Below are 27,537 nucleotides of genomic sequence, written 5' to 3'. Positions count from 1 at the left end.
ATGATTGTTTTCTAAACCGAATTGAAATCATCGACTTAAACGAACTTTAGTTTTAGGCGGTTGCCTGTAGAATGACAACTAGTTCATTCCACAATCAATTTTTTGAACCCAAAGTCTGGTAAAGGTTTCCTATCCCTCTGGTCGATATCAACTAACTATCTCAGGGTTGCAATTTGACTAATCTTGGTTAACGTATTGCGAAGAATCGAGTTTAAGTTCCAAACAGAAAATTGTAGTCTTCCCATCTGATCTCCTAGTTGACGCAGTGAAGTTATTTAGAGGTGGGAGGTGAAATCCAATCCTCAGACTTTTTCTACGCCTCGATCTACTATTCTTCTAGATTTCATCTTAAAGTTCAATATAAAGTTTTTCAACTTATGTTTTTGTCCAATATCTTTTTACATTTCGTATTCTTTTCCAGCATTATAGCTGGCATTCTGCTTTTATAGGAGCCCCACATTTTTTTGTGATTTATTCGAATGCAACTTATAAATGAACCACCCTCTATGGCATTGTATATAATATTGCTATGTGGTAGCCACTTTTTTATAGAATTTTGCATTTTTGCACTTCACTGCAGCTCTGTTATTTCCACAACTTTTTCTCAATGCAGTTTTTTTCAACTTTTTCGCTTTTTTTTTTTTTGATTGGAAAGGATTTCCTGTCACTTTGTTTAATTGAAATGTTATACTCACCGCACAACTGTAATGCAATACGCGCTCGCTACACATTTACTCACTTGCCCGATGGTGTGACAAGTGACACCATTAGATAATAGCATATAACAACAATAATATCAATAATAATAATTTCAGCAAAATGTAACTGGGTCGTTCGATTGGCGGTCTGACTGGCTTGGTTGGCTCCACATACGCATTGCTCACCAATAACTGCTGACTAGGAAAGATAATGAGTGCTCCGGTTGTTTCAGCACAAAAAAAAAACAAAAAAATAGTAATTATATAAATTGATTTTTATAGACTACTAGAAACATACATATATATACAATGATGGATATTTATGTATCTACAAGTAGTTATCATAAATATTCATGAACTTGTTTGAACTTATACTCATTTCTACCGGGTCACACGTTAGCGTGATTTACAACTAACAGAAAAGTAGGCAATGTAAGCAAAGACAACTGTCAAATAGTCTCCCATATTGAAACAAAGACAAGTTCACTACACTTATGAAGACCACAAAAGCGTATAGAGGAGAATGACTAGGTATATGCTAGTAAAATGGACTTAATAGCTAATAATTACATTCAAAAATCTCCAGTAAGACTGAAATTTGCTTTAGAGTAGGACCTAGATTAGTAATAGAACTCTAAATAATAAGCAAGAACTGAGATCAAATCGTCACATTCGAAATAACTAGACTAATTAAAGATATGGTTCTTGGTCCATAAGTGGGCGGCGCCACGCCCATTTTCAATTTTTAAAAAAAGCCTGATGCATAAAAATAGGTGATTAAGCTGCAGTTTTCTGTTTGGAGGCCAGATTTTAACGTTCGCGGAAGCTTTAAAAACCCAAAGTATAGTTAGAATCTTGTATTTGGACCCATAAAATATGTCTTAACTCTTAGTGGTTCTATCATAACCATTACCAAAGTAATGACTATTAAATCTCTTTTTCTTTTTATTCCAATATATACAACAAATGTATATAAACCCTACCGAACCACGGTAACTGATGAAACTCTCTCCTTATTCCTTGCCGAGAAACCGCTTGTACAAAGCTATCTGCTAAAGATCCACCAAGTACCACAGTAGGACGAGTTCTTTTGTTAAATAAAATTTTGTGAAAAATAGTAGATGACCGAAGAATAGTAATTAGAAGACTTATTGTTTAGTTCTACTCAGAGCCGCAGAGAGAATGCCGGGGACTAAGGACGAAATAGGGTAAGGGCTCACTGATCCATAAATTTATTGATATTGATATTGATGTTGATGTTGATATTTATACATATTAAATTGTTACAGAGCACCATGTCTCCCTGAGTTCTTTGGGGGACTGGTTCGAGGCTAATGATTGAGTGACGGTGTTTCTTTTCTTCTTTCACTCGCTGAAGGTTACAAAAAATTTATAAAAAAACGTCTTTGCGACTCCTACTTTGTTCTACTTAAAATTAGTTTGGTTAAACTAGCGATCTTTCCCGGGAAAATTATCTTATACGTTTATCAAACATAACTGTTTTTAAAGTTAGATAACGAAACTATTCATACTGAAACGTTGTTAGAGTATAAGTGGGTTTTCCTACTACGAAACTACGAAATGCTAAGAAAACAAATTCTCTGCTAAAGCCACAGATCCACTCCATTTAATTCAGGAACTCGAAAACTTATTCAGAAAAGAAGGAGAAGAATTATTGTAAAACGTAGGTTATTCTTACTTAAATTTTCGAAGTTCTCAGCCTAAGTTCTCGGTTTAGTTTTTTTTTTTTTTTGGTTTCAAAGATGAAAAATACAACTCACAAAGCTTAAAATTATATATAGGGTATTTTTAATAGTAACATCATTTCATAGAAGGAATATATCCAGCCTCATCCGGCTGAAAGCTAGGCATTCGCAAAGAAAATGTTTCAGCGTGTCAACATCCCCCTCGCGTGTTCTGCATGCCGTTGAATTTTTCCAATTTTCGAAAGCTGGGATGTATAAAATAGGTGATTACCTCCTTCAATATTACTTAGTTCTTTAGTCTAGCAGTAGAAACTTTTTAGTGTGACCATCAACACTTCCCCAAAAGTAACTATATGGTATGGCCTATGTTGGCAGTGTGGTCTTCCTAGAGATTCCACACCCTTAAGGAGGTGAAAGTTGTGGCACTGCTTAGGGGTTGAGTTCTTAACAGCCCCCCAAGCGGGCCAACTCGTTCGTCTTTTCGTTTCTTCCTTCTATATCCTTCCCTTCCTTCTTTCTTTCTATATGAAGGTAGGACTAGGCTGGTTAGAACAGAAATCCAGGAGTCAACAATTTCGGGCTGGAAGTCTGAACTGTAGTCATTTAATTTGAAACTAGCTCCTACGGAGGGATTCTGTTCAAGCACTAAATCTCGAAAAAATTGTCATCTGTAAAATCAAACCACTTATTATTTCGCTGTGTCTTATTTTAAATATAGGGCCATACCTCTAAAAACACCCGTAACAATGAAACCAAAAGTAATACAGTTATACAAGTTCATGGTTTGCTCTTCTAACACCACTTTTTATTTGGAAATTTTTTCAGAGTCATGAACTTCATTTAACTAAGGCCATAATTCTTAAACCCAATGTGGCCAAAATGATATTGCCGATACATTGATTGAAAGATGAAGAATGCACCGCGACTTTGGTCTATTGTGCCCTTTGCGTATACATAGGTACATATGTATGTTTGCAATTTCAAAAGTGATCACATATTAGAACAAATATTGACCTTTTGCACTGCAAAAGCAATAATTCACCGTTAACATTTTCGTCCACCACTAGATCCCTGCCAAAATTAGTTCATCAAAACTGAGAGTACTAATTAAAATCAACAGCAATCGGTCCATGCAATGCGGGTCTTTTTGCCAAAGTGTCATCAAAGCGAAAATCCACTGGTGGAAGAATAAATATTTGCGCTTTTATGGCAGCATAGGAAAACGTGGAGCACGATGGGACACGAGTATGTGGCTATACCAGTCGAATTATAAATGTCGCTTTGTATTATTTGTTGGAATATAATGTACAGTTAGCTGGACAGAACGACTAAGCAATCACTGAGCAAATAGCAGATTGGAAGCAAAACTTTTTGGCACACGTTAACGAAGCCGGTGACCAGCAGCAACGGACATGGGTGCAAAAAAGTACAAATATCCGTACACCAAACAGCAAGGCGTCGTGATGTGATAACAACGCAAACCCTACTTGAGTCCAAGCACTTCCGTTGCGATAAATTTTATTGCAAAGTGCAAAATTCAGAAAAACAAATGTGTGGTTTGTAACTAACCAATGGCTGACGGAGAGCCAAATAGATAAATGCTGGAGTTACAAATAGTCAAAAAAGCGGAGACGAGCGCGCATGGATGATGCGCTTGATGTAGGGAAAACCAAGTTTCAAATCGGCTGGTTTCTAACTGGTTACCTTTTTGTTCTCTGGTAATTATTTTGCAGTAATTTTATTCCCTGCAAAGCGTACGAAGTTTGTACAAAAAAAAATTGCGAATTTTGAATTTTCATGTGTTACGTGTATTCGATTTTCGATTGTTTTTTCACGTTATAAGAATTGGTGCTCATTACCCTTACTTATGCTGACAAGGTCGGCTATTTCGACTGTTTGGTTAATTTTTGACATCTGTTTTGCTCCGCTTTGACCATGCGCTGCGTTGACATTGCTCAGGAGATGTTGGACTTAGTCCGCGATGAGCCAGATCTGGTCCAGAGGGCCATAACTAGTGACGAATCATGGGTTTATGGTTATAACGTAAAAATGTGGACGCTCAATCATTTCAATGGAAGCTGCTAAAATCCGAAAAACGCACCCAGTTAGGTCGAATGTGAAGGTTTTACTAACAGTTTACTTCGATTGCAGTGGCGTCGTGCATCATGAGTTCTTACCAAAGAGTCGTACGGTCATTAAAGAATATTACCTTAAACGCTCGATCGATTTAGCCATGTTAGTATGTCTCATATATGTACCTATATACGCGTCCCTTAGTTCTTGAGATATGGACATGAATATGTATATACCTGTTTTTTCGCCAAGAAGCTGATCATTAGTCAGAACCACCGATATCGCACCACGCTGCTGCTGCCATACAAACTGACCGATCAAAATCCAGTTATTGTAATAAATTTTTTGTATTAGCGAAGGGTATTTAGCTTCGGTGGAACCGAAGTTAACGTTTTTTCTGGGTATTGGTAAAAAGACTCAGCTCCTAAGATTCTGCTTCGATGATACCCTAAATTTCAAATAAGTTTTATTTCATATGCGTTTGAAGGTTATAAGAACGCTATCTAAAATAAAGTGTAATCCTCACAATCTCCGTTTCTCCCATGTGGGGAGAAACTGGTTTGGGATATTCAGGTGAATCCACAAATCTTAAGGTCATTAGTTAGAATAAGTTCCGGGATAGCTACAGTTTCCACGCACATCTTTTGTTTCACTCCAGTGATCTAAGTTCTAATGAAATATCGATGCTCTTTAAGTCGCCTTAGTTTTAAGTAATACTCCAAGCCAACTGTTGAAAAGCTGTAGCTTCCCTGAACTACCTTTGATGAAATGCCGTTTTCTTCAAACAAAGATCTTAAAAGTAGAACTAGGATATGAATTTCGGTTACCGCTTCGTGCCTCATGAGATTTTTAGTGAACATAGTCATCTACTAATTTCACCAAATTCACTGATAATGTTAAATTAGTATCTTCATAGAAGTCCTCGAGCATGCACACAATAAACCTTGAGAAAGAGCCAATATACATACCTCATGGACGAACTGATTCGAAATGATTTAATTTGAAAAATCAACTGCTGCGAGCTGAAACTGAAATTGATATGCATTTTAAGCTTCGTCCACGGTTTTCTTTGCCTCAAAAGCTTCAAAAAAGATTTTCTAAATAACAGAACATATGGACTTAATATTAGCATTGCAAAGATATTTCGTTAAAATGACGGCATTGTAGGTATAAACAAGGCTTTAGATCAGTCAATAGTATTGTCAAAGACAACGAAAACAAAAATGCGGATTTAGTTCTTATGAATGGTGTTGGAGGGATAGACAATCCCCAAATTATCTAAAGATATTCCAGCGAGTTGATAATTCTTGGCGGGATATAAAGTCCGTTTCAGATACGTAGATGCGACGGCCATGGGAACGGTAGTGAAAGATTCGTCCAATTGGTTTTAAAGGTCAGAAAGTTCAAGAGCTGCTGATTTTGGGAAAAGTTAGATATTCCAGCTTGAAGTCGAAACCTTTTTTTCATTTTTGGAGCTAACCAATGTCAATCTCATAACAAACAGGTTCTAAACAGACTAAATCTCAACCAGAACTAAAGTTTCGAAAGCAATACCTACTACATCGCAAGTCGAACTATCCAGTGCAGTGAATAAATCAAAAATAATAATTGTACATGTAGGGACATAGTTCACAAGCCACTCACGACTTGTGGTCGTCTTCATTGTCCAAATAGCGAGCAAAACCGTTAAATGAATGACTGCAACTTCAATCAATAAAGGTATGCTCAGCGTTGAAGGTGATGTGAGCAAGTTTTGGCTAAATGTAACTGTGACATGTAAGCACAACGATTCCAAGCGCGAAAAAGAAGCTTCACGACCGAATGGTATGAAGTACGAGTAATATATCGAGAGCGAGACTTCGAATGTTTCGAAGCATTTTGGGAAGAGGAAGTTGAAGTAATTGGGTACTAGCAGCAACAAATGCGAAGACAATAAAAGAGCGACAACTATGTAGCTAATAATAACAATAACAAAGGCAACAACATACTTGACCAGACGAAAGGAAGCGCTCATGTCAGTGTCTCCCAACATAAAAATCCTCATACAATAACATAACCGGCAATTATGAAGGGAAACAATAATAATAATAACAACAATGAAGGCTACGGCTACACATGTCTACAATATGCGCTGGCAATCATTGCGCATGGAGTTTATAAAAAATTCAAAAGCACGAAACGCAATAAAACAAAGCTTCGATGAGCTTGAATGCAGGAAAAGTTATGAAGGGATACGAATCCACGGCAAATAGTGGTGGCGGTATTGAGGAGACAGCGAAGAAACTATAAAATTAAGAAATCCGCCCGCATAATAGCGAAGACAAGCAGACACAAGTACAAAACCAACAAAAAACATGGCGCTTTTGTCAAGAAAATAGTAAAGCTCACATATTTGCTCATAAAAATTGCATTTAGAAACTTATAGTCCAGCATTTATAGCTATTCGATGAAGCGGCCAGCTGCAAGTGCTGGCAAAAGATGCTCCAGCAGCAATAAAAAGTAAATGACCAGCAGCAATGCTCATAAAGGACAGCAAGACACGAAACGAGATATACATATGTATGTATGTATGTGAGCTAAGGTAGTCAATTTTAGGTTTATAATTTTTGGAATCCCGAAAATTATTTGACAAAATACCGAAATTTTCGAGGTTTTCGGGATTTTTACGCTTCATTAAAAAATAAAATTATATTTAGTACACTTCAATAAAAAGCAAAATTGAATTTTAACAACTCGTTATTTTAAATACCAAAAATTGTTTGAGAATAATACCGTTGTTTTCGGGCTTTTCGGGATTTTTGATATGTAACATGTGTAGCATTAAGCACAAATGTTGATGTATTATATACATATGTGAGCTAAGGTAGTTAATTTTAGCTTGATATTTTTTGTAATCCCGAAAATTATTTGACAAAATCCCGAAATTTTCGAGGTTTTCGGGATTTTTACGCTTCATTAAAAAATAAAATTATATTTAGTACACTTCAATAAAAAGCAAAATTGAATTTTAACATCTCGTTATTTTAAATACCAAAAATTATTTGAGAATAATACCGTTGTTTTTGGGCTTTTCGGGATTTTTGATATGTAACATGTGTAGCATTAAGCACAAATATTGATGTATTATATATGTGAGCTAAGGTAGTCAATTTTAGCTTGATATTTTTTGTAATCCCGAAAATTATTTGACAAAAAACCCGAAACTTTTCAAGGATTTTACTTTAGTACACTACAATAAAGAATAAAATTAAATTTTAACATCTCGCTAATTTAAATACAGAAAAGTTATTTGAAAATAATGCCAGTGTTTTCGGGATTTTCAGTATTTGATATGAAGCATGGGTGGCATTAAACATAAATAATAATATATGTATGTATGAGCAATTTTAGCTTGATAGTTTTGTAATCCCGAAAAATATTTTTCACAAATTACGAAATTTTCGAAGTTTTCGGGATTTTTACCTTAAAAAAAATTTTCGGGATTACAAAAATGTTTCACTCAAATGAGCCTTACGTATTATGTAGTGAATGTTTCAAAGGAAAATTCAAAAATACTGAAAATATCAGTATCGCAAAAAAAACTTACAACCCTAATACATAACTGGGGACACTATCATAGTATAGCCTGCCAGTGAAGCGTTTAAACACGGCAGTGTACGTGCTGCAGCATAGGTGTGTAATAATCATTTGCAAAATTGTTCGTGTTGCACGTACGGTACATGCGAGTATGCAGGAGTATGCAGGCAGTGAAGTGCCTTCAAGCAGCCGGACACGTTGACAGGATTCAACAGTTTAATTGGAAGATTTGCACATTTTTGCTGTGGAGAACTTTAAGTCACTTGGCCATAAAGTTATTGCAGAGCCAAAATGCTATAATGCCGGAATGCACAGTCTTTCAAATTCGTATCTTGAATGTTATTTCCGTTGCTGGGATTTAGCAGGCAATAATAAAGTGTGCCCTGAGGCTAAAAATATATTTTTATACACAATAAAATTTATGGATTATGGAGGATGTACAGAAATGATAATATTTGTTTGACACTTTGCTATTTTTGGTGCACACATACATCTGGCAGGTTAAAATATTATCTTATGAGAAAAGCTTCTAAAAATAGCTTGGCGGTGAAGCTCGATACATTTACTGTATACTACATTTTTCTATTATTTTTCAAAATAGTTTTGAGTTAGAAAAAATAAACTTTATTCGACCTGTAATCGTCTTCGCTTGCCATCTTATCAGATCCACGGTCAATAAGTGAAAGGAACTCGTCATTAAAACCGTCAAAAATCGCAAACAAATATTCAGAGTTCTTCGCTTTAGCTTCTTTAAGTTAATCGGTATCAAAGACACAGTCTATTTCCTCATAAACTATATCTATGTCATGCTAAACGAACGCAAAGTCTGGCCTTATATAGTTGATATGGTAGACGTTCACTACTTTGTCTAAAGCTTATCAAAATATTCCAAAACACATATGGTCTATAGGTCGATACTTCAACTACAGTTACGCTATATACTTTAGTTGAAAATCGAAGTTATCACTCCCATATTACTAATATTTCTATTCCTCGGAATATGAGGTTCCAGCATAAATTGAATGGAGAACTTCTGCACAGACGTTTACTATCATCTTTCCATCTTATCTCAAAATATTTATTGTAACTACTACTATCACAATAAATACATGTGAATTGATCCTTTTCAGGCACAGAGTTTTATTTACGATTAGGTTAGGTTAATCTGATAGGCCAATGAGCCACGCATGTACCACTTTTGGTCTTTTGCGATACCAGATGGAGTTCAGTTGCTAGTTTATTTACTGTTAAATTTAGACTTCCCAAGGCATACACGTATTTTTGTATCTGATCAAATCGCTAACCATGACTAAGCCAACTTCGTCACCGCTTGAAAGATGATTCCTTAATACCAGGTTCTCCATGCAAAATAGTACGAAAAATTAACTGGCCAATGCAGAACTTAAAAATTGGATGGATTGACCATCTCCTGAGACAACTTTTTGATCACTTTACTGCTTCAAAAGTAGAATAACTCTGCTGCACCTTGTCATTTTAATCTCATTTCAGAAAACTAAGAAAATAATTGAAAAGTCAGGAATAACATACAAAAACGCCCTGAACCTATCAAAAATCTGCTTAGGTGTTCTATTTTCATTTTCGCTATTTCACCTGGATATCTAATAGTATGAGATCCGATGTGTTTTCTACTCGATCTGGCGAAGAGCTGATATGTTTCTATCTCATCTTCTGCCATACAGCTGAAGCAGCTGGAATTCGGCAAGATATTCAATCTTACCGCAAGAATCCGGGTCAGTCAATGTTCATTGAGAGGCAGCGCTTGCTAAAAATGAGTACTTTTCTAGACCTCGTGCGATTTACCCTGGGCTAGAAGGACCTTGCGACTGGACAGCTATTTGTAATTTATCAACACTTGCTGAGCAGGTTTGAGGCCTAACAGTCCAGTAGTGCGTCACAAGAAGTCAACGGAGCTTCTAGTTGTTCCTATTAAACAGTTACAGGGTCCGGCATTCGAAGTGTAACCAACTTCAGGCCGTTCGCGCAGCTGTCGCACTGGAATCAGCTGTTTACAGATTTGCTGAATGACGGTTAGGAGTATTGTTCACAAGTGTAAAAAAGCGTTTTGCCAAAAGTGAACGCAAAAAAAGTGATCAGCGATGGAATTCTAACGTAATAGTGAGATTGCTTTATATTTAGTTGGAAAATCACAGCCAGCAATTCCCATTGAGCAATTCGTAAACTCTCAAAACGATAGGGTTTACTTGACCGACCGTTCATACGAGAATCTAAGTCATCGGTTGTCCAACAGGAGGCAGCAACCGCCACAAATAATGGTTTGGGCCGCTGTCACCGCAGATGAGCGCTCTCCAATTGTTTTCATCGAGCCTGGCGTCAAAATAAATGTGACATATTATCGAGAAAGTGTTCTGGAGGCTGCTTTGAAGCCGTGGGCAAAGAAACATTTCGGTCGCAAACCATGGACGTTTCAACAAGACTCAGCACCGTCTCACAAAGCGCGAGTGAATTAAAAATGGTTGAAAAACAACGTTCCAACTTCATTACGACCACACAATGGCTCTCGAATTCACCAGATGCGAATCCAATTGATTATTCTCTTTGGGCCATTTTGGAGAGCAAGGTACGAAGTAAAAAATACACCAGTCTCGAGATGCTGAAAAAAGCCAATGTCCGTGAGTGGGCCAAAATACCGGCAAGTCACATTCGTGCAGCTTGCGATTCGTTTTTTGACCGTCTCAAGGCCATAGTTAAGGCAAAAGGTGGTCATATCGAGCAAAAGTGAATTGGTCCTGAATTAATGATTATTTTTAGACATTTTGTACTTTAAAATAAATAGAAATAATTTTCTAAACCGAATTTACGGGTTTTTTAATTGGTTGGCACACTTCGAGTGCCGGACCCTATATTGAGCCTGAAGTACCTGTCTTAGCAAGCTCATCTGCTTACAGTTTCTGCAATAACGCTGTGGTCAGATACCCAAAACCAGAGCGCACTATTCAATGGACTAAATATTTTTCGCAAAAAAATTATTTCGACTTTAGGAGGAGTCGCCTTGTGGCGGTTTCGTTTGAAAATTTCTCGAGTTTGTTATTAACCACTAAGTCTATAAAAGTATTTTTTGTAACAGAGAGAGATAACAGATTACTAATTTTTATTTTTCTTCGGAAATGAAATGGTATCGGTAGGATATTTTACTCTGCAACTACCCACTCAATCCGTAGAAGAACCCTTTTTTAAGGAGTATGGTTCGTTGAATTTCACAACACGCTTCCATATCAAAATCAAAGTTTAAACCAAACCAGCCGCGGACTAAATGTACTTAGCATATATGAAATAATGAAACTATGCACGGGTACTCACCCAAAAAATATTGTCGCTGGCTGCAACCAGTTCAATCGGAATGCGTCGCTGCCGCCACCACTTGTGCCATATCCATCGACGCGTGTATAGTCCATCACTTGCGCCGTCGTGAGTGTTGTAACACTGGTTGTAGTTGCTGCGCTTGCCACACCAAGACGTGCGGAAGCACCATACGGACCACCACCGCTAATAGCACTTCCGCTTGACGCGTCGGAACCACCTAAATGTGTCATCCTACTGACCGCGTCTTGTTTGCTGGCTGCCAGCGACGTGGAAGCGCCCGTTATAGCGCTTGTTTTTGCTGCTGCTGTATGCATAACGGCTATTGCTTTTGTGGCGCGTTGTTGTTGCAACAATTGTACTTGCAACCTTTGCGGCTGCTGCAACTGTTTGTGCTGATACGACCACAAAGGCAGTTTTTCTATGCGACGCACCTCGGCGGACAGACCACTGCAATGCGTTGCAACAGCAGCGGCGTCGTCATCAGCAAGTGGCACAACATTTCCGGCTGTTGCCGCCGATTCGCATCCGCTGTACCTAGCATCGCCGCCACCGGTGGTCATTTGTTGTCCAACGCTAGTCGTCGTGGAGCTCGCGGAGTGACTGTGGACGTGTGCAACCTGTTTGTGGCATGTGGATTGTGGCGCTGCTGATAACGCGTTGTGCTGTTGGTTATTGTGGTTGTTGTTGCTGTTGCTGTTTGGGTTTTAGCTGCCTTCGCGGTGGAGGCTGTGGCGGTTACCTTAGTTGTGCCAATTGCTGTTTTAGTTGTTGTTGCAGTGCGATTTTTCGCTTGATTGCAAGCATTTGCCGCCGAGGCGCAACAACGATGCGTTTGCGCTGGCTTATGTTGCTGTTGTTGTTGGTTGTGGTATTGATAGCGATTATAACGTTGCGGTATGGAGGATGTAGCTGCCGTTGTGGTTGTTATTGTTGTTGTGGCCGCAGCTGGTATTACTTGCACTTTGGCTGCTTGCTTAGACTGCTGTTGCAGTTGTTGTTGTCGCTTCTCCGGTTGCACGTGCGTTGTTTGGCGTTGTGCATTCGCCGCTTGCTGTTGGCCAAATTGATTACTGTGGTTGCTCCGCAAAGCGCTGTGCAGATAGCCGGTTGTTGTCTGCCCGGTGGCACTACCCGCATTGCCGCCACCACCTGCGCCGCCAACCGTTAACGGTGATGAGGCAGTTGATGAGTTGGAAGCACTGCGCTGATGTAAATGATGTGTGGGCGGCAGTAGTCTCGACCCTGGCGATGAGCGCAGGTCATTGAGCATAATATCCAAATCCGTTGCCAGCGAGCTGAGCAGCTAAAAGAGAACAGTAGTGTTGGAAAATTAGTATTGTTGCAAATTGAGGTACTTAAATATAATAGTAGTATTAGGCAAGCGTTAATGCTTAGTGGTATTAAGGTGAAGTTAGTAAATATATTCAATAATATTGCCTAGCTTGAAGATTTCTGAATCTAACTAATAAGTAGTATAAATTAAGATATCTGGAATAAATAAGTGGATTGGTAGGGTGGCTGTCTGATGACGCACCTACGTCTCAAGGGGTCTATTGCGAAGAAAGCGGTATTAAAATCCACTCACTCTACTACGTCGATTCTGCACCACACTGTGCTCCTGACGAAGTTCATCAATACAAAAAGTTTTACTTGTGCAACCTTCGAGATATTTTCAAGGAACCCTACTCAGCTATTTGCGGTTCTTTTTCTATCGCTTAATAGATGTTCCATAATCAGCTCTTCTCGCTCACATGTCTGGCAATTCGACAATGATCTGTTAACACTACTGCTACACTTCTTACGCCATTCCTTTTGAATTCCGATTGACGGCTTGTGCGGCCCATATTCCATTCATGACAAATTTGCCTGCTTGTTGAGCAAGTTAGGTATCGACTCTTTTGGGACTCAGTTATATTTATAGTATAACAAGTTTGTCGATTAAATATCGAACATATAGCCAGAGGCATATACACATACTATATATATATTATACATATGTACATTCCCTCTTTATTGGGGTGTAATTGTAGGGTAGTGCCTGCCTGGCTAATTCTTCTGCTTCATAGTTGCCAGGAATATCACAGTGTTCTGGTACATATTACAGCATTATCTTGAAAAAGAATGTCAGATCCACTAACAGAAAAAGTATTCTTTTAGTATCAAATTCTAAGAGACGTCGGTGATTTCAAAGCCGTTTGGTTATTCGTATATCTATATATGTAAATATAAATCTTCTGACCGTGTGTTTGTAGTTGAACTGCTCCTAAACGGCTGGACCGATTTTGATGAAATTTTTGTGTGTGTTCAAGGAGATTCGAGAATGGTTTAGATTCACAATTTGGTTCACTGGAAAATGTTTTTTTAAATTAATTTTTCATTTTTAATCAATTGTTAATTTTGGAATGTTTGACCGATAGATTGCGCTACCATCGCAGTATCCAATATTCAAACCTTAAATTGGCGTAAACGTGCACTAAACAAAACGATGACAAAGTAAAACGCGACATTTGTTGACAAGTTTTCATAACGTGGACAGAGTTGTTCGTTCTTAAGTAATAAATTGGGTGATTCAATACATCTATGGGTAGCTATAACATTTTTTTCATACCTGCTAACTATTGGAGGGGGTATCTTGACAGGCAATTTAAAATTGCAAAAGATCTGGCATAAAAAAATAGCGGCATAACTGAAGTGTTGATAAAAAGGTCTATTAAAATTTGAGATATACAGAAATTTTTTCGAAGCATTGCAAGACTGATGCCATAACCTTGCCAGCCGATTTTTTTTGTCTTTCCACGCTTGAGAACCGTTTCTTAATATGCAGTCCACCAGGCTGACAATCGATTGGACTCGATTGATTTCACTGATGCACAGCCCAAATTCAATAGTATTTTACCCCAAAAACCAATTCTTTCTTAACGCACGAAATGCTTTTTGATTCATTTTTGTTGCTTCATCAAAAATGCGATTATTCCTTAACTAATACTTATAATCTAACTAATAGAAATCATATATGTAGATGGTATTAGTAGTACTACCTATTTATCAGCCACAGTAAAACATGGGCGGGTCCTCTAGTATATAAATAAATTTCTTGTTGTGAGCACATTCTTTATCAGAACAACAAGGGTTTTCATTGCTGTTATCTCCGCTTGGAAAACACTGCACTGGTCTGATAGTCGGAGGCGATTCTGGTATCTAATTTTAATAAAAGAACATCAACTCCTACTCAATTATCCACTTTGGACTCATTGGAGTAATACCTATCCCCGTGTGAGTCAGCGTCCGAATTTAAGTTTAATTACAAAGGAATAATGATAATAAGGTTTCTAGCATAAATAAATAGAACTAAAAAAATAAGCTTATATCATTCGCCAAGGTTTTTCGAATCGAACAAACAATTAGTACAAGACAAATATCTGGCATATACGGAGGAGAACTAGAACATAAAGCTGTCCGCCATTTGCTACGGTTTGATGCATCAAACAGCCACTGTCATAAATCCAACCAATAAGATATTGAATAGGAAATGGATTCATCGCTTCGAAATAGTCGTCCGCCGCTCTACATGGTTGGGTGAATCGAACGTATAACTGGTATAAGTCAAATAGACAGGCATAATGCAATAGGAATAGCATAACAACTGGTTATACCACTTTAAAGACTAATTCGTAAGCTGTATTGTGTTGAATTTAACTGGATGATTTTGTTTTTGGCAGCACAAGTTAATTTTGAGACAAGATAGTGGGGCATAACAAGTAAGCAAGTGGCGAGCAGAATACGAATAATCAGAGGAATTTTAATAATAGATCGCTTTTATTATACTTTCTTTGGTCGATTTTTATTAACATTTTTTGGAAGATTCAAACTCATGATCAGACGCAGCACGGCTGTGGTGATCGTCGAAACAGTTGAGATTAAGGAAATAAGGACTTATGAAACTCGAACATGCATAATATGCTGTGAGTTTTCACTGTATGTTTAAGTAAACTCCTGCAGTTCAGAAAAGATCAAAAATCAAATTAATTGAACATTGGCGACCATATCTCCATCATCAAATCTCTGGCTATAAATGGATGACTTGAGAGTTACAGCTTTGATATGTGCTTTCTCAGCTCCTCGTCGATCTAGGCACAAGTGAAGACTATAAATTTTTGACGTTAATAAGAATACTATAAATATTATAGTCAAAAAAAAAAAAAAACCATAACCCATTTGACTTCTATACAAGCTTTCTAGTATCAACTAACTAACTCCATCGCATTAAAATTAGTTTCTGTTAAAATTTTAGAGATTTTATGCTTAATTTTTTAAACTCGCTACGATGGAATAAGAATATTATCATTCCATATTTAAGTATCAGTTCAGTTCATATCCAGTATGATTTTATAACATTGAATCGACAAGACTGTAGTCGAGAAAATCCAGTTATAATTACAGAATGAACCAAAGAATATGGTAAGAACGGTCTGTAATGACCCTTTGACCCTTCGTCAAGTCAGATTTTGGCCTGGCCCACTGGATACACTACGACGAAAGCAAATAAGAGTCCATAACTTCAACACATCCAGAGTTTATTATTTTTTTAAGCCTTCTACGCTAGCTACAGGCGTTCTCTGCTTATTTAGCGTTTTGAAAGCCAAAAATTCGCAAACTTAGTTCGCATTAGGTTAGTTCGTTCTTAGTTGATTCATAACAGCTGTCCTTTAACTAAGATTTCGCGAAAAAAGCTCGATGTTAAAATAATCATAAAGCCGTTTCATACAGTAGAGGCCCGCTAATCCGGACATGGCCTAATCCGGATTCCACTGTAATCCGGACAGGGTTAAAAAACTCAAAATTTCTATTATGCCCCTTGTAATCCGGACCGACATTCTCCATCCGTATTCTCTAATCCGGATCACATGTTTATTATTATTTGTGTTTTTTTGGAACATGTGTATTATTTGTTATCATAAACAAACAGATATTTACAAATATTTTTTCATAACACATAGTTCTGATATGTCTTTGGTAATCCGGATTTCCTTATATTCCGGATAGGGCCCGGTTTTAATTGATCTGGATTAGCGGGCCTCTACTGTAATTGGCTTTGAGGAGCTTAGGGGCTACTAAAATGGCAAAAGCATTACAGCTTAGAACATAGAATCGCGCCGTATAAATTTCTGCATTTTCTTTTCTGCAGCTTGTTTATGGTGTACTAAGTATGTTCAAGTACTACTTCGACCGATCTCGTCTGCTATCTATTGTCTTGAATATCTAACTGTTATACTTGTTATATACAAGTTAACATTATAATTTGAAAGTATTTTAATAATTTTGTCAATGTTTACACTCCGCACTTTAAAAAAAAATCAGCAAGCCGTCTTTTTGCAACTTTTTAGCAGAGCTCTGCACAAGCACACGCACACACATATCTTCGTTGCCTTATCATTTAAACAGCTTGTCAAAACACAAACACACCGTGTTGACTGCACTCAATTTAATTGAAAAGTGCTGAAATAGTACATAGCACTATACTTAAATAACTAGTTCACAGTTATCAGCAAGTCAATCAACCCAAAGATCTAACGATATTTTAGCTTGGCAGTGAACGCACAGAGAAAGATGTTAGCAGTTGAACAGCGCGCGTCGCGGGGTCCAATACCGTCTTACTCCTCGAGCGAGTGGTTGAAATTTTTTTTTATATACATACATATATCATCTATCGGGGTCAAAGTCAAAGTTGCATTACAAGATGGTGAAAATGCGGCGACGCCAAGTGAAGCGCATGATGAACAAGCTGATCTACTTCATAGTCTCCATAATATTGCTGTCCTTCTTCACCACAATGCTGGTAGAGCGCCGACTGCGCAATGTTGATGATCCCACCACGGTCGCAACGGATTTCAATGGCGATCCCGTTACGCCAGAAGTACCACGTGTGCGCATACGCACGCACCGCCCGCCGAAGCCACCGGTACAAGAACGCATGGCGATGCCAATACATGAGGCGGTTGATGACAGAGCGTCGGTTGATGACAGTGCGGCAGCGAGCGGCAAATCTGAGAAAGTGACAAAAATTGTGAAGGGAATATTTACAGTACCCGAAGCCGTGGGTGAGAAGAAAGATTGGGAGGATTCGGAACAGATGGAACGTGATGCGAAGCGCAAAGGTTTGGGTGAACATGGTGAAGCAGCATATGTAAATGACGAAAGTCTGAAGGAGCTGGAGAAGGAAATGTCGCTGGACAATGGCTTCAACGCCTTACTATCGGACCTCATATCAGTAAATAGATCGGTGCCAGATGTCAGGCATGAAGAGTAAGTATGGTGGTTTCGCAGCTGTTTCTGTAGCTTACTTCGTCTTTTTAATTGATTTTTATTTGCTAAGGCCCAACTGGAGTTTGAGCGCGAACTTATTTTACTGTTAGGCTATTTGTGTAAACTTCAGATTGGTAGCAGTTGGGTGAGGCTCTTAGGTTACAGGTTACGCTTACGGACTTTTGTTTATCCCCTCTGTTTTGTCTGGTACTTTTGGCATTTCTTCTCCTTGCGATCTTTTGGTCTGTGTCGGTGGGGTCTTTCGATTCCACGTCAACACGTAACCTTTTCGATGTGGCTTTTACAGCACTCAGTAAGACCTGATTTTGTGAACAGAAGTCTTTGAGCTGAGTGTAATCCTTTCGTGCGCTCGTATTGCAGTCGCTGGATATCAGCGGCCGGGAGCCTCTTCGCTCATCCCCAAACCCGCCAGCACTGGGATGTTTACACCCGGCGCCGTAACTTTCAGTTTTTTAGTGTATTCGCCTTGTTTTGTTTTTCCGAGATCCTACTCGTACCATTTTATACCCACTGGAAGGTATTTAGTTCAGCCGCTTCAACCTGGACACAGATGCTGCCCAGTAAGCCGCTCAATTTGAGCTAGATGCTTCTGGGATTTTACTGATTTGACACTTATTTATGGGCGCTATTGATCCGTTCCATCACAGAAACTTCATTGGACAAATATTGCTTTTTAGGCTACACCCTACATCTCTGTTGCTTTCGTCGGGGACTGCTTATTGAATATTCGCAGACAATCTGCATGTCTGGAGGCCGTTCAACTATCCGCCACCTCACAGTAGACCAAGCTTTAGCTTAAATTCATTGTCGACAAGATCAATATCTGCAATTTCCTGATTTATGCCGTTGGATTTTAAAGCTTTTGAGTGTATGCGGTGAAGTTTTTCGGTCCAGCTTTACTGTAGTGAAATTCGACTTTTGTTAGAGCTTACCCAAATGATTATAAACACATATTTTGATATTTACGTACTTGGAATCTAGAAATGCTCAAATTTCTTATTAATTTATCCAATCATTCATGAATATTATTCAATTTAGTATGTGTCTAACTGATCCCTGAACCATTTGTCTGACCTGATGAAGTTCTGAACCGCTCAGAAGAATTTTTTAGGGGACTAAATCACTTCTAAGCTTTCTATATTCATTCGGTTTTATTTTGCATTGGGTATCCCTATAATCTCGGTCCAACATTGCACTTAAGCCCATTTGAAAAACTTTCATATTTTTGAGTTTCTTCTAAGTTCTAATCGATTGAGTAACTGAATCTTCAGTCGTATTGTAGGCTTCTACTTGAAGAACTTTGTTTTGCATCATGCCCAAACAATAACTCTCGTTATTTTGTCAGCAGACTATTTTTTATAACTTGGACTATATTAACTTCTTTATGCAAATAGCTGCCGTCACAGACCTTACCTCGCCAAGTTGCCCTTGACCAGCATAGTCTTACCGTTCTATAACGAACACATCACGGTGCTACAGCGCTCACTGCACAGCATCGTCAACCGCACGCCCCGTGAATTGTTGAAAGAAATCATCATCGTTGACGACAACAGCGACCGTGAGTATCTTAAAACCGAACTTGAAGAATATTTGTCGGAACACTTCGGCAATCTGGTTAAAATCGTACGCTTGCCCGAGCGTTCAGGCCTGATAACCGCGCGCTTAGCAGGTGCACGCGCAGCCACCGGCGATGTTATAGTCTTCTTCGACTCGCACATCGAGTGCAATTACAATTGGCTACCGCCACTGATCGAACCGATCGCGGTTAACTACAAAATTTCAACTTGTCCGATTGTGGACATTATTCATCATAGCGACTTTGAATATCGCGGCGAACAGGAGCAGAGTTCACGTGGTGCTTTCGATTGGAAATTTCGCTATAAACAAATAGATTTACTGCCGGAACAATTACTGAACAAGACAGCGCCTACGGCAAATCCCATTATGATGGGTGGACTGTTCGCGATTAGTCGACAATTCTTCTGGGAGTTAGGTGGCTATGATGAGGGCTTAGATATCTGGGGCGCTGAACAGTATGAGCTCAGCTTAAAGATTTGGATGTGCGGCGGCATGCTTTTCGATGTGCCGTGTTCGCGTGTGGCGCACGTCTTTCGTGGACCGATGAAGTCACGACCAAGTCCGCGCAAGCACAACTTTTTCGGAAAGGTGCATTATGTTGAAATACATTCAGTTATACAGTTATTCAACCAGTATGCGATTTTTACTTACAGAATTGCAAGCGCGTTGCCGAAGTATGGCTGGACGAGTACAAAAAGTACATCTACATGCGCAACACAGAGGAGTACGCAGCCATCGATGCTGGAGATTTAACGGCGCAACGCGCTGTTCGCGAACGCCTCAACTGCAAGCCCTTTAAGTGGTTCTTAGAAGAAGTAGCGCCTGATATGTTGTTGAAGTATCCACCCGACTTTCCGCCAACTTATGCCTCGGGCGCAATACAAAGCGCCGCCTATCCACACTTCTGCCTTGATACTATGAATAGAAAAAGCGAAGAAGCTGTGGGTCTCTTCTACTGCGCTGACAATAAAACACATCCGCACAGCAATCAAGACTGGGAGTTAAGTTTTTCGCGCGATTTGCGGCATCGCGACAGCGAAATGTGTTTGGACGTGCAGTCGATGCAAGAAAACGCGACAGTTTGGATGTGGCCCTGCCACGAGCAGGGTGGCAACCAGTTCTTCTTTTATGATCGCGAACATCAGTGGCTGGTAAAAGGCCAAAGTGGACACATGTGCCTAGAGGCGTTTGTTGAAGGCGAGGAGCATGCAGTCTATGCGAATATGTGCGACAACTCCAATCCGCGCATGAAGTGGATCTTCGGCATGGTCAATGACACCGCACTGGACGCCTTCCACGAGCAGCTGCCGCACAACGCCTAATACTTAAATTGTATTCTTAACTATGTTAATATATTTAAATGTCTACATCTAGCTTATAAATGTCATGAGTCCGTGCGTCTTCCTAGTTGCTGCCACTTCTTTCCACATATGTACATACATATGTATGTATGTATGTATGTATGGGTGTATGTAATTAACAATGTTTCGTACACGCCTTTATCAAATTCATTTAAAATAAATAATTCTTTTTCGTTTCCATTTTTATTAAATTGTTATTATTATGTAAAGAAATGTTTGCCGCGCGCTTTGACGCGCGCCGCTACGGCTTGTAACGCCGTTGGCCTAACTTGTTGTACGAGGCGTTCGCCACCACTAAACGCTGTCCAAACGATGACTTGCGAGTAATTAATTGCAGCGCTTAACAGGCTAAATTAATCTTTCTGCACTCGTCAACTGCAGCGGCCGCAACTTGCAACAACTCTATAAGCGCGCCGCTAACCAGCGCGCAAGTGCGAAGTCATATGTTGCGCGCGCTATCAGTTTGCGCGATTTTTGCTTTTCATTTCTCATTTTTGCATACCAGCGCTCTCTCAAACATATGCCGTACTTTTGTCATGTCGGCGTGGCTTTACAGCGCGCGCAATGCGGCCACTTCATTCGCTGCACTTGGCGGCGCGCTCCACGCCTGATTGCCGTGAATTGCCTGCACTTTTGGCTCGTATGTCGCCTTGCGGTCTGCCAGCGGTTTTGCGTCGCGCTTTGTGCTGCTCTGTTTACTTTATTTGATTTTTTTATGATGTTGAAATTTACAGTTACTTCAAGCTTGATTGATTAAAAGAAGGTCAAAAGCAGCGCATGAAAAATTGTTTACTCATAGGACCGCCAAGCCATGCCATGCACTTGTGGACTTGGTCTTCAGGCAGCAGCGGCGAGACGACGGAAGTAAGGCGGCACGTTGTTGTTATGCGTTTGAATGGGTGTTGATTAGAGCGCCGAGATCGTGTTGCGCAAGTAGATTTGTATACAAGAGAATTCATTGCATTCCGCGTCGGTTTGAAGGTATTTCAGTATATAGTTGCAGGGAAAAGCTGTTGCAGCAGGTTTTATAATGAATGTGGCATGAAATTGAATATGCATTATTCGCTGCCGATCTACGAAGCCTTTAACAATGACGAATTAAACGAACGATTGGTATAAATCAAATAAACTGGCATAATCAAACGGAAACAACTTGTACAAATCTGATATAGTGGTAGGAACAGACTGGTATATTTCAATAGCAATGACTGGCATAAATCAAACCGACAGGCATAATCAAAAAGAAGCAGCCAGTATAAATTAGATATATTGGTGGTATAGACTGGTATATTTCAATAACAACAACTGGCATAAATCAAACCGACAGGCATAATCATAAAAGAGATCGAATGCCAAGCTGATATGCCACTTCAATGAAAGAATTCCGTGTCTCCGTAACTTGAGTACGACCTTGTTGTTGCTTTTCACTTTATAAGATCATATAAACGGTCTCTAAGCTTGTAACCTGCCTCTGTTTTTCAAATGAAGATTTCTCATGATAGAAATTCTTTGGAAGTTGTGCCGTTTTCTATCTAACGGTAAAGTTGTTGGAAACCACTTTGCCAGTTTTATGCCAGTCGAAAACTTATATCGAACACAGGCATTCTTTCTATCTTTTTCAAGGTCTCGAAATAATTTTTTATTTAAGAAAAAATTTGGTAAAATATATTATGCCAAAATATTCATATTCATATAGCAACAAGAAGAAAAGATAATTCAATTTCCATAAACAGGTCCGATAAATGCTCTCGCAACCGGAGGAGTTTTGAAGCTTCTTATTTTTTGAATTTATGATAATAGTTATCCAACAGACACTAGGTTCCATTGGATTTAAAAGAAAAGAATACAGAATCAGATCGATTGTTAAAGAAATCTAAAAATATACTCAAATTTTGTGACTGTCGAATCGAACAAGCAAACCGCGTAAACCAAACAGTAAGGAACACCAAGAGTTCATACAAATTTACTGAAGAGACAGCAAATAGAAAGAGAGGTGGAGATAGAGATAGAGTAGGGCAACTAGAAAAAAAGAAATAGAGATGGGTAAAAAGAGAAATGGGGACAGTAGACATAGAAGTGAAACAAGTGAGTGAAGGAGAGAGTGTAGAGAGGTGGTTACTCGAAAATAGCTTATATAATTGAGCTTTAAATGAGCTTTGAAATTTTTTAGCTGAGCTCATACTGTTCAGCGTCCCAGATATCTAAGCCCTCATCATAGCCACCTAACTCCCAGAAGAATTGTCGACTAATCGCGAACAGTCCACCCACCATAATAGGATTTGCCTTAGGCGTTGTCTTGTTCAGATAATAGGCAGTTATAATAATATGAATCTTAGGTGTACATATTTTGTTTCTTTTAGTTTAGATTGGGCCGTCTGGAACCAGAGATATTCAGAAATTTAAATATACAGTACTTCCTTTGGAAAGAGCTTGCATTGCTTAGGAATCAGTCAACTGGTCACATTCTTGACACTAGTAATTATTATCAGAGTCTGATCTTTTGCATTTGGTTCATATTTACTATATACTAAGTTAAATATGTACTCGTGTACTTTTATTCAGGTAAAAACTATTGAAGCTTAATTTTTGTGACTCATTGCTGATTGTCCGAAGTTTTTCCTACATTGAACACATCAAAGAAATATCTATATTTTTGGGATGGAAGAAAAAAATCCAGAAGCTTAATATCTTCTCACACATTCCATAATGAACTGATCTAAGGAATATTTATATTGGTCGAGATAGAAGATTAAAATCCGGAAGTTTAACTTTTTGAGAGTCATTTCTGATCGTTCGTTCATTTCTGTTTTTTCTTAAAATGAAACCGACCCAACGTACATTTATTTACATTTGTCGGGGCAGAGTAATCGAAGGTGCCATTTTCAACGTGACTTCTACTACTTCTCAGGGAAATGCTTTCCAGTTTTGATCCAAGTGAGAAAATATTTTGACGTGAAATCTATATGTGACCTGGTCTACGAAAAGGGAGCTAACGTGCGAAAACTAGTTTTCTGGAAAAAGCTGTTAAAAATAATCGTCAGTTTCTCGTTATCTCATTAATTGTTCTCCTTTTTTTTGACACCTAAGCCCCCTTTCCGTAGACCAGGTCACATATAAGTTTTGCAAACTCAATTTTTAACAAGTAAGGAAGGGCTAAGTTCGGGTGTCACCGAACATTTTATACTCTCGCATGGTAAAGTGATAATCGAGATTTCATTATCCGTCATTTACATATTTTTCAAATACCGTATTTGTGTAAAGTTTTATTCCGCTATCATCATTGGTTCCTAATGTTTATACTCGTATTATACAAAGAAGGCATCAGATGGAATTCAAAATAGCTTTATATTGGAAGAAGGCGTGGTTGTGAACCGATTTCAGCCATATTTCGTACATGTCATCAGGGTGTTAAGAAAACATTATATACCGAATTTCATTGAAATCGGTCTAGTAGCTTCTGAGATATGCTTCTTGGTCCATAAGTGGGCGGCGCCACGCCCATTTTCAATTTTTAAAAAAAAGCCTGGGTGCAGCTTCCTTCTGCCACTTCTTCCGTAAAATTTAGTGTTTCTGACGTTTTTTGTTAGTCGGTTAACGCACTTTTAGTGATTTTGAACATAACCTTTGTATGGGAGGTGGGCGTGGTTATTATCCGATTTCTTCCATTTTTGAACTGTATATGGAAATACCTGAAGAAAACGACTCTGTAGAGTTTGGTTGACATAGCTATAATAGTTTCCGAGATATGTACAAAAAACTTAGTAGGGGCGGGGCCACGCCCACTTTTCCAAAAAAATTACTTCCAAATATGTCCCTCCCTAATGCGATCCTTTGTGCCAAATTTCACTTTAATATCTTTATTTATGGCTTAGTTATGACACTTTATAGGTTTTCGGTTTCCGCCATTTTGTGGGCGTGGCAGTTGGCCGATTTTGCCCATCTTCGAACTTAACCTTCTCATGGAGCCAAGGAATACGTGTACCAAGTTTCATCACGATATCTCAATTTTTACTCAAGTTACAGCTTGCACGTACGGACGGACGGACGGACATCCGGATTTCAGCTCTACTCATCACCCTAATCACTTTGGTATATATAACCCTATATCTGACTCTTTTAGTTTTAGGACTTACAAACAACCGTTATGTGAACAAAACTATAATACTCTCCTTAGCAACATTGTTGCGAGAGTATAAAAAGATTTTTTCCTCAAAATATGGCCACTTCAAATGGTTAAACACAACTACAACAAACAGCAACAACATTACTAAAATACCAAATTATTTTTTCTGGTTCTGGAAGCATATTTAAAATGTCATCAATTAAAGCCAAATTCAATAACCTTTAACAGTCTTTCATATCACCGGAAATATCGTGTGAAAATATGGAAACCATAAGCAGCTAAATGTTATTTTAGACAATCCCACAATACCTTAATTTAGACACTCATTAACACAATATTATCTGTGCAAACACTTGAAACGTTGCTGAAAAATCCCGAATATTTGGAGTAAGCAAACAAGTTTATATGTTCGCAGAAAGCAACGAAGACCCCTTATCATTTAACTACCGAAACAGCAGTTCAACTGCTCAGACAACTTGAACGTAATTGACGATCGGCGATCAAACCCGCCGCGGGCCGGATATGACAAAGCAAGTGTTACTATAAAACAACTCTCAAGTGGATTAAAAATTAAGATTTGCTCGAAAGCAGCACCAGATATTGAAAAGATATGAAACAATAAAAAGCGAAAATCGCATAATCAAATATTTGTTTATGTTAACTGTAAATTGCCAGACACAATGACTGGAAAAATACGAAGAGTACAACGAATGAATCGAAACCCCCGCAAGATGAATTAAGCCGAAGTCAAAAGCAAAGCACAGTGTGAGAGATAGTGAAGGTAGTAACGAAAAAATGCAGAAATTTATGTCTAGTCTTTAAACTGTAATTATTAAATAAGATTAATAGTTTAGCTATAGAATTATCGGTAGAAGATAAGCATAGAAACTATATATAACTATATATATATTATAAAAGCGAAGGAATGGCTGATAAATTTTATATGAGTATATATTCCTGTAGAACCCCCAAAGGTGATCTAGTCACTGATGCCCAGAGCATACTTAAATTATGGAGGGAACACTTCTCCAGCCTGCTGAATAGCAGTGAACGCACAACACCAGGAGAAGGAGAACCCGATTCCCCAATCGATGACGATGGAGCAGACGTTCCATTACCCGACCATGAAGAAGTCGAATAGCAATTGCCCGCCTGAAGAACAACAAAGCGGCAGGGGCCGACGGATTGCCGGCCGAGCTATTCAAACACGGCGGCGAAGAACTGATAAGGTGCATGCATCAGCTTCTTTGTAAAATATGGTCGGACGAAAGCATGCCCAACGATTGGAATTTAAGTGTGCTATGCCCAATCCATAAAAAAGGAGACCCCACAATCTGCGCCAACTACCGTGGGATATATAAGGTTCTATCGAGCGTATTGTGTGAAAGATTAAAGCCCACCGTCAACAAACTGATTGGACCTTATCAGTGTGGCTTCAGACCTGGAAAATCAACAACCGACCAGATATTCACCATGCGCCAAATCTTGGAAAAGACCCGTGAAAGGAGAATCGACACACACCACCTCTTCGTCGATTTCAAAGCTGCTTTCGACAGCACGAAAAGGAGCTGCCTTTATGCCGCGATGTCTGAATTTGGTATCCCCGCAAAACTAATACGGCTGTGTAAACTGACGTTGAGTAACACCAAAAGCTCCGTCAGGATCGGGAAGGACCTCTCCGAGCCGTTCGATACCAAACGAGGTTTCAGACAAGGCGATTCCCTATCGTGCGACTTTTTCAACCTGCTTTTGGAGAAAATAAATAGAGAAGGTACCATCTTCTATAAGAGTGTACAGCTGTTGGCGTATGCCGATGATATTGATATCATCGGCCTCAACACCCGCGCCGTTAGTTCTGCTTTCTCCAGGCTGGACAAGGAAGCACAGAAAATGGGTCTGGCAGTGAACGAGGGCAAGACGAAATATCTCCTGTCATCAAACAAACAGTCGTCGCATTCGCGACTTGGCACTCACGTCACTGTTGACAGTCATAACTTTGAAGTCGTAGATAATTTCGTCTATCTTGGAACCAGCGTAAACACCACCAACAATGTCAGCCTAGAAATCCAACGCAGGATAGCTCTTGCCAACAGGTGCTACTTCGGACTGAGTAGGCAATTGAGAAGCAAAGTCCTCTCTCGACAAACAAAAACCAAACTCTATAAGTCACTCATAATTCCCGTCCTGCTGTATGGTGCAGAGTCTTGGACGATGTCAACAACGGATGAGTCGACGTTGCGAGTTTTCGAGAGAAAAGTTCTGCGAAAGATTTATGGTCCTTTGCGCGTTAGCCACGGCGAATACCGCATTCGATGGAACGATGAGCTGTACGAGATATACGACGACATCGACATAGTTCAGCGAATTAAAAGACAGCGGCTACGCTGGCTAGGTCATGTTGTCCGGATGAACGAAAACACTCCAGCTCTGAAAATATTCGACGCAGTACCCGCCGGGGGAAGCAGAGGAAGAGGAAGACCTCCACTCCGTTGGAAGGACCAAGTGGAGAAGGACCTGGCTTCGCTTGGAATATCCAATTGGCGCCACGTAGCGAGAAGAAGAAACGACTGGCGCGCTGTTGTTAACTCGGCTATAATCGCTTAAGCGGTTTCTACGCCAATTAAGAAGAAGAAGATATATTAGAAAGAGGTTTCTCTCAGTTCAGAAAGAGCAGAGTGTTGCGCGATTTGACAGAAGAAGATCTATATTAGTTAGAAACAGACTTTTGGAAGAAACACAGAATAAGACTCTCCATA

The 27,537-nt window shown here is 39.1% G+C and overlaps 2 protein-coding genes across 2 annotated transcripts in view; one reads left to right on the top strand and one right to left on the bottom strand.

Annotated features, from left to right (window-relative positions):
* Window positions 1-11,388: 11,388 nt before the first annotated feature.
* The window catches only part of LOC126759173 (la-related protein Larp4B-like), a 182,379-nt gene continuing 166,230 nt past the window's right edge, over window positions 11,389-27,537 (bottom strand). Inside the window, 2 exon segments of the mRNA XM_050473851.1 lie at window positions 11,389-11,948; window positions 11,951-12,698. Of these exon segments, the coding sequence (XP_050329808.1) occupies window positions 11,389-11,948; window positions 11,951-12,698 (1,308 nt within the window).
* On the top strand, window positions 17,061-20,788 carry LOC126759162 (N-acetylgalactosaminyltransferase 4). Its single transcript, XM_050473835.1, has 3 exons — window positions 17,061-17,698; window positions 19,114-19,885; window positions 19,951-20,788. Exons 1-3 carry the CDS (start codon window positions 17,133-17,135, stop codon window positions 20,617-20,619), a joined length of 2,007 nt encoding a protein of 668 aa, XP_050329792.1. The 5' UTR covers window positions 17,061-17,132; the 3' UTR covers window positions 20,620-20,788.

Source organism: Bactrocera neohumeralis, chromosome 5, assembly GCF_024586455.1.
Source record: "Bactrocera neohumeralis isolate Rockhampton chromosome 5, APGP_CSIRO_Bneo_wtdbg2-racon-allhic-juicebox.fasta_v2, whole genome shotgun sequence".
Lineage (NCBI taxonomy): Eukaryota > Metazoa > Arthropoda > Insecta > Diptera > Tephritidae > Bactrocera > Bactrocera neohumeralis.
Note: the sequence above shows the minus strand (reverse complement) of the source record. Positions and strands in the feature narration are given on the sequence as shown.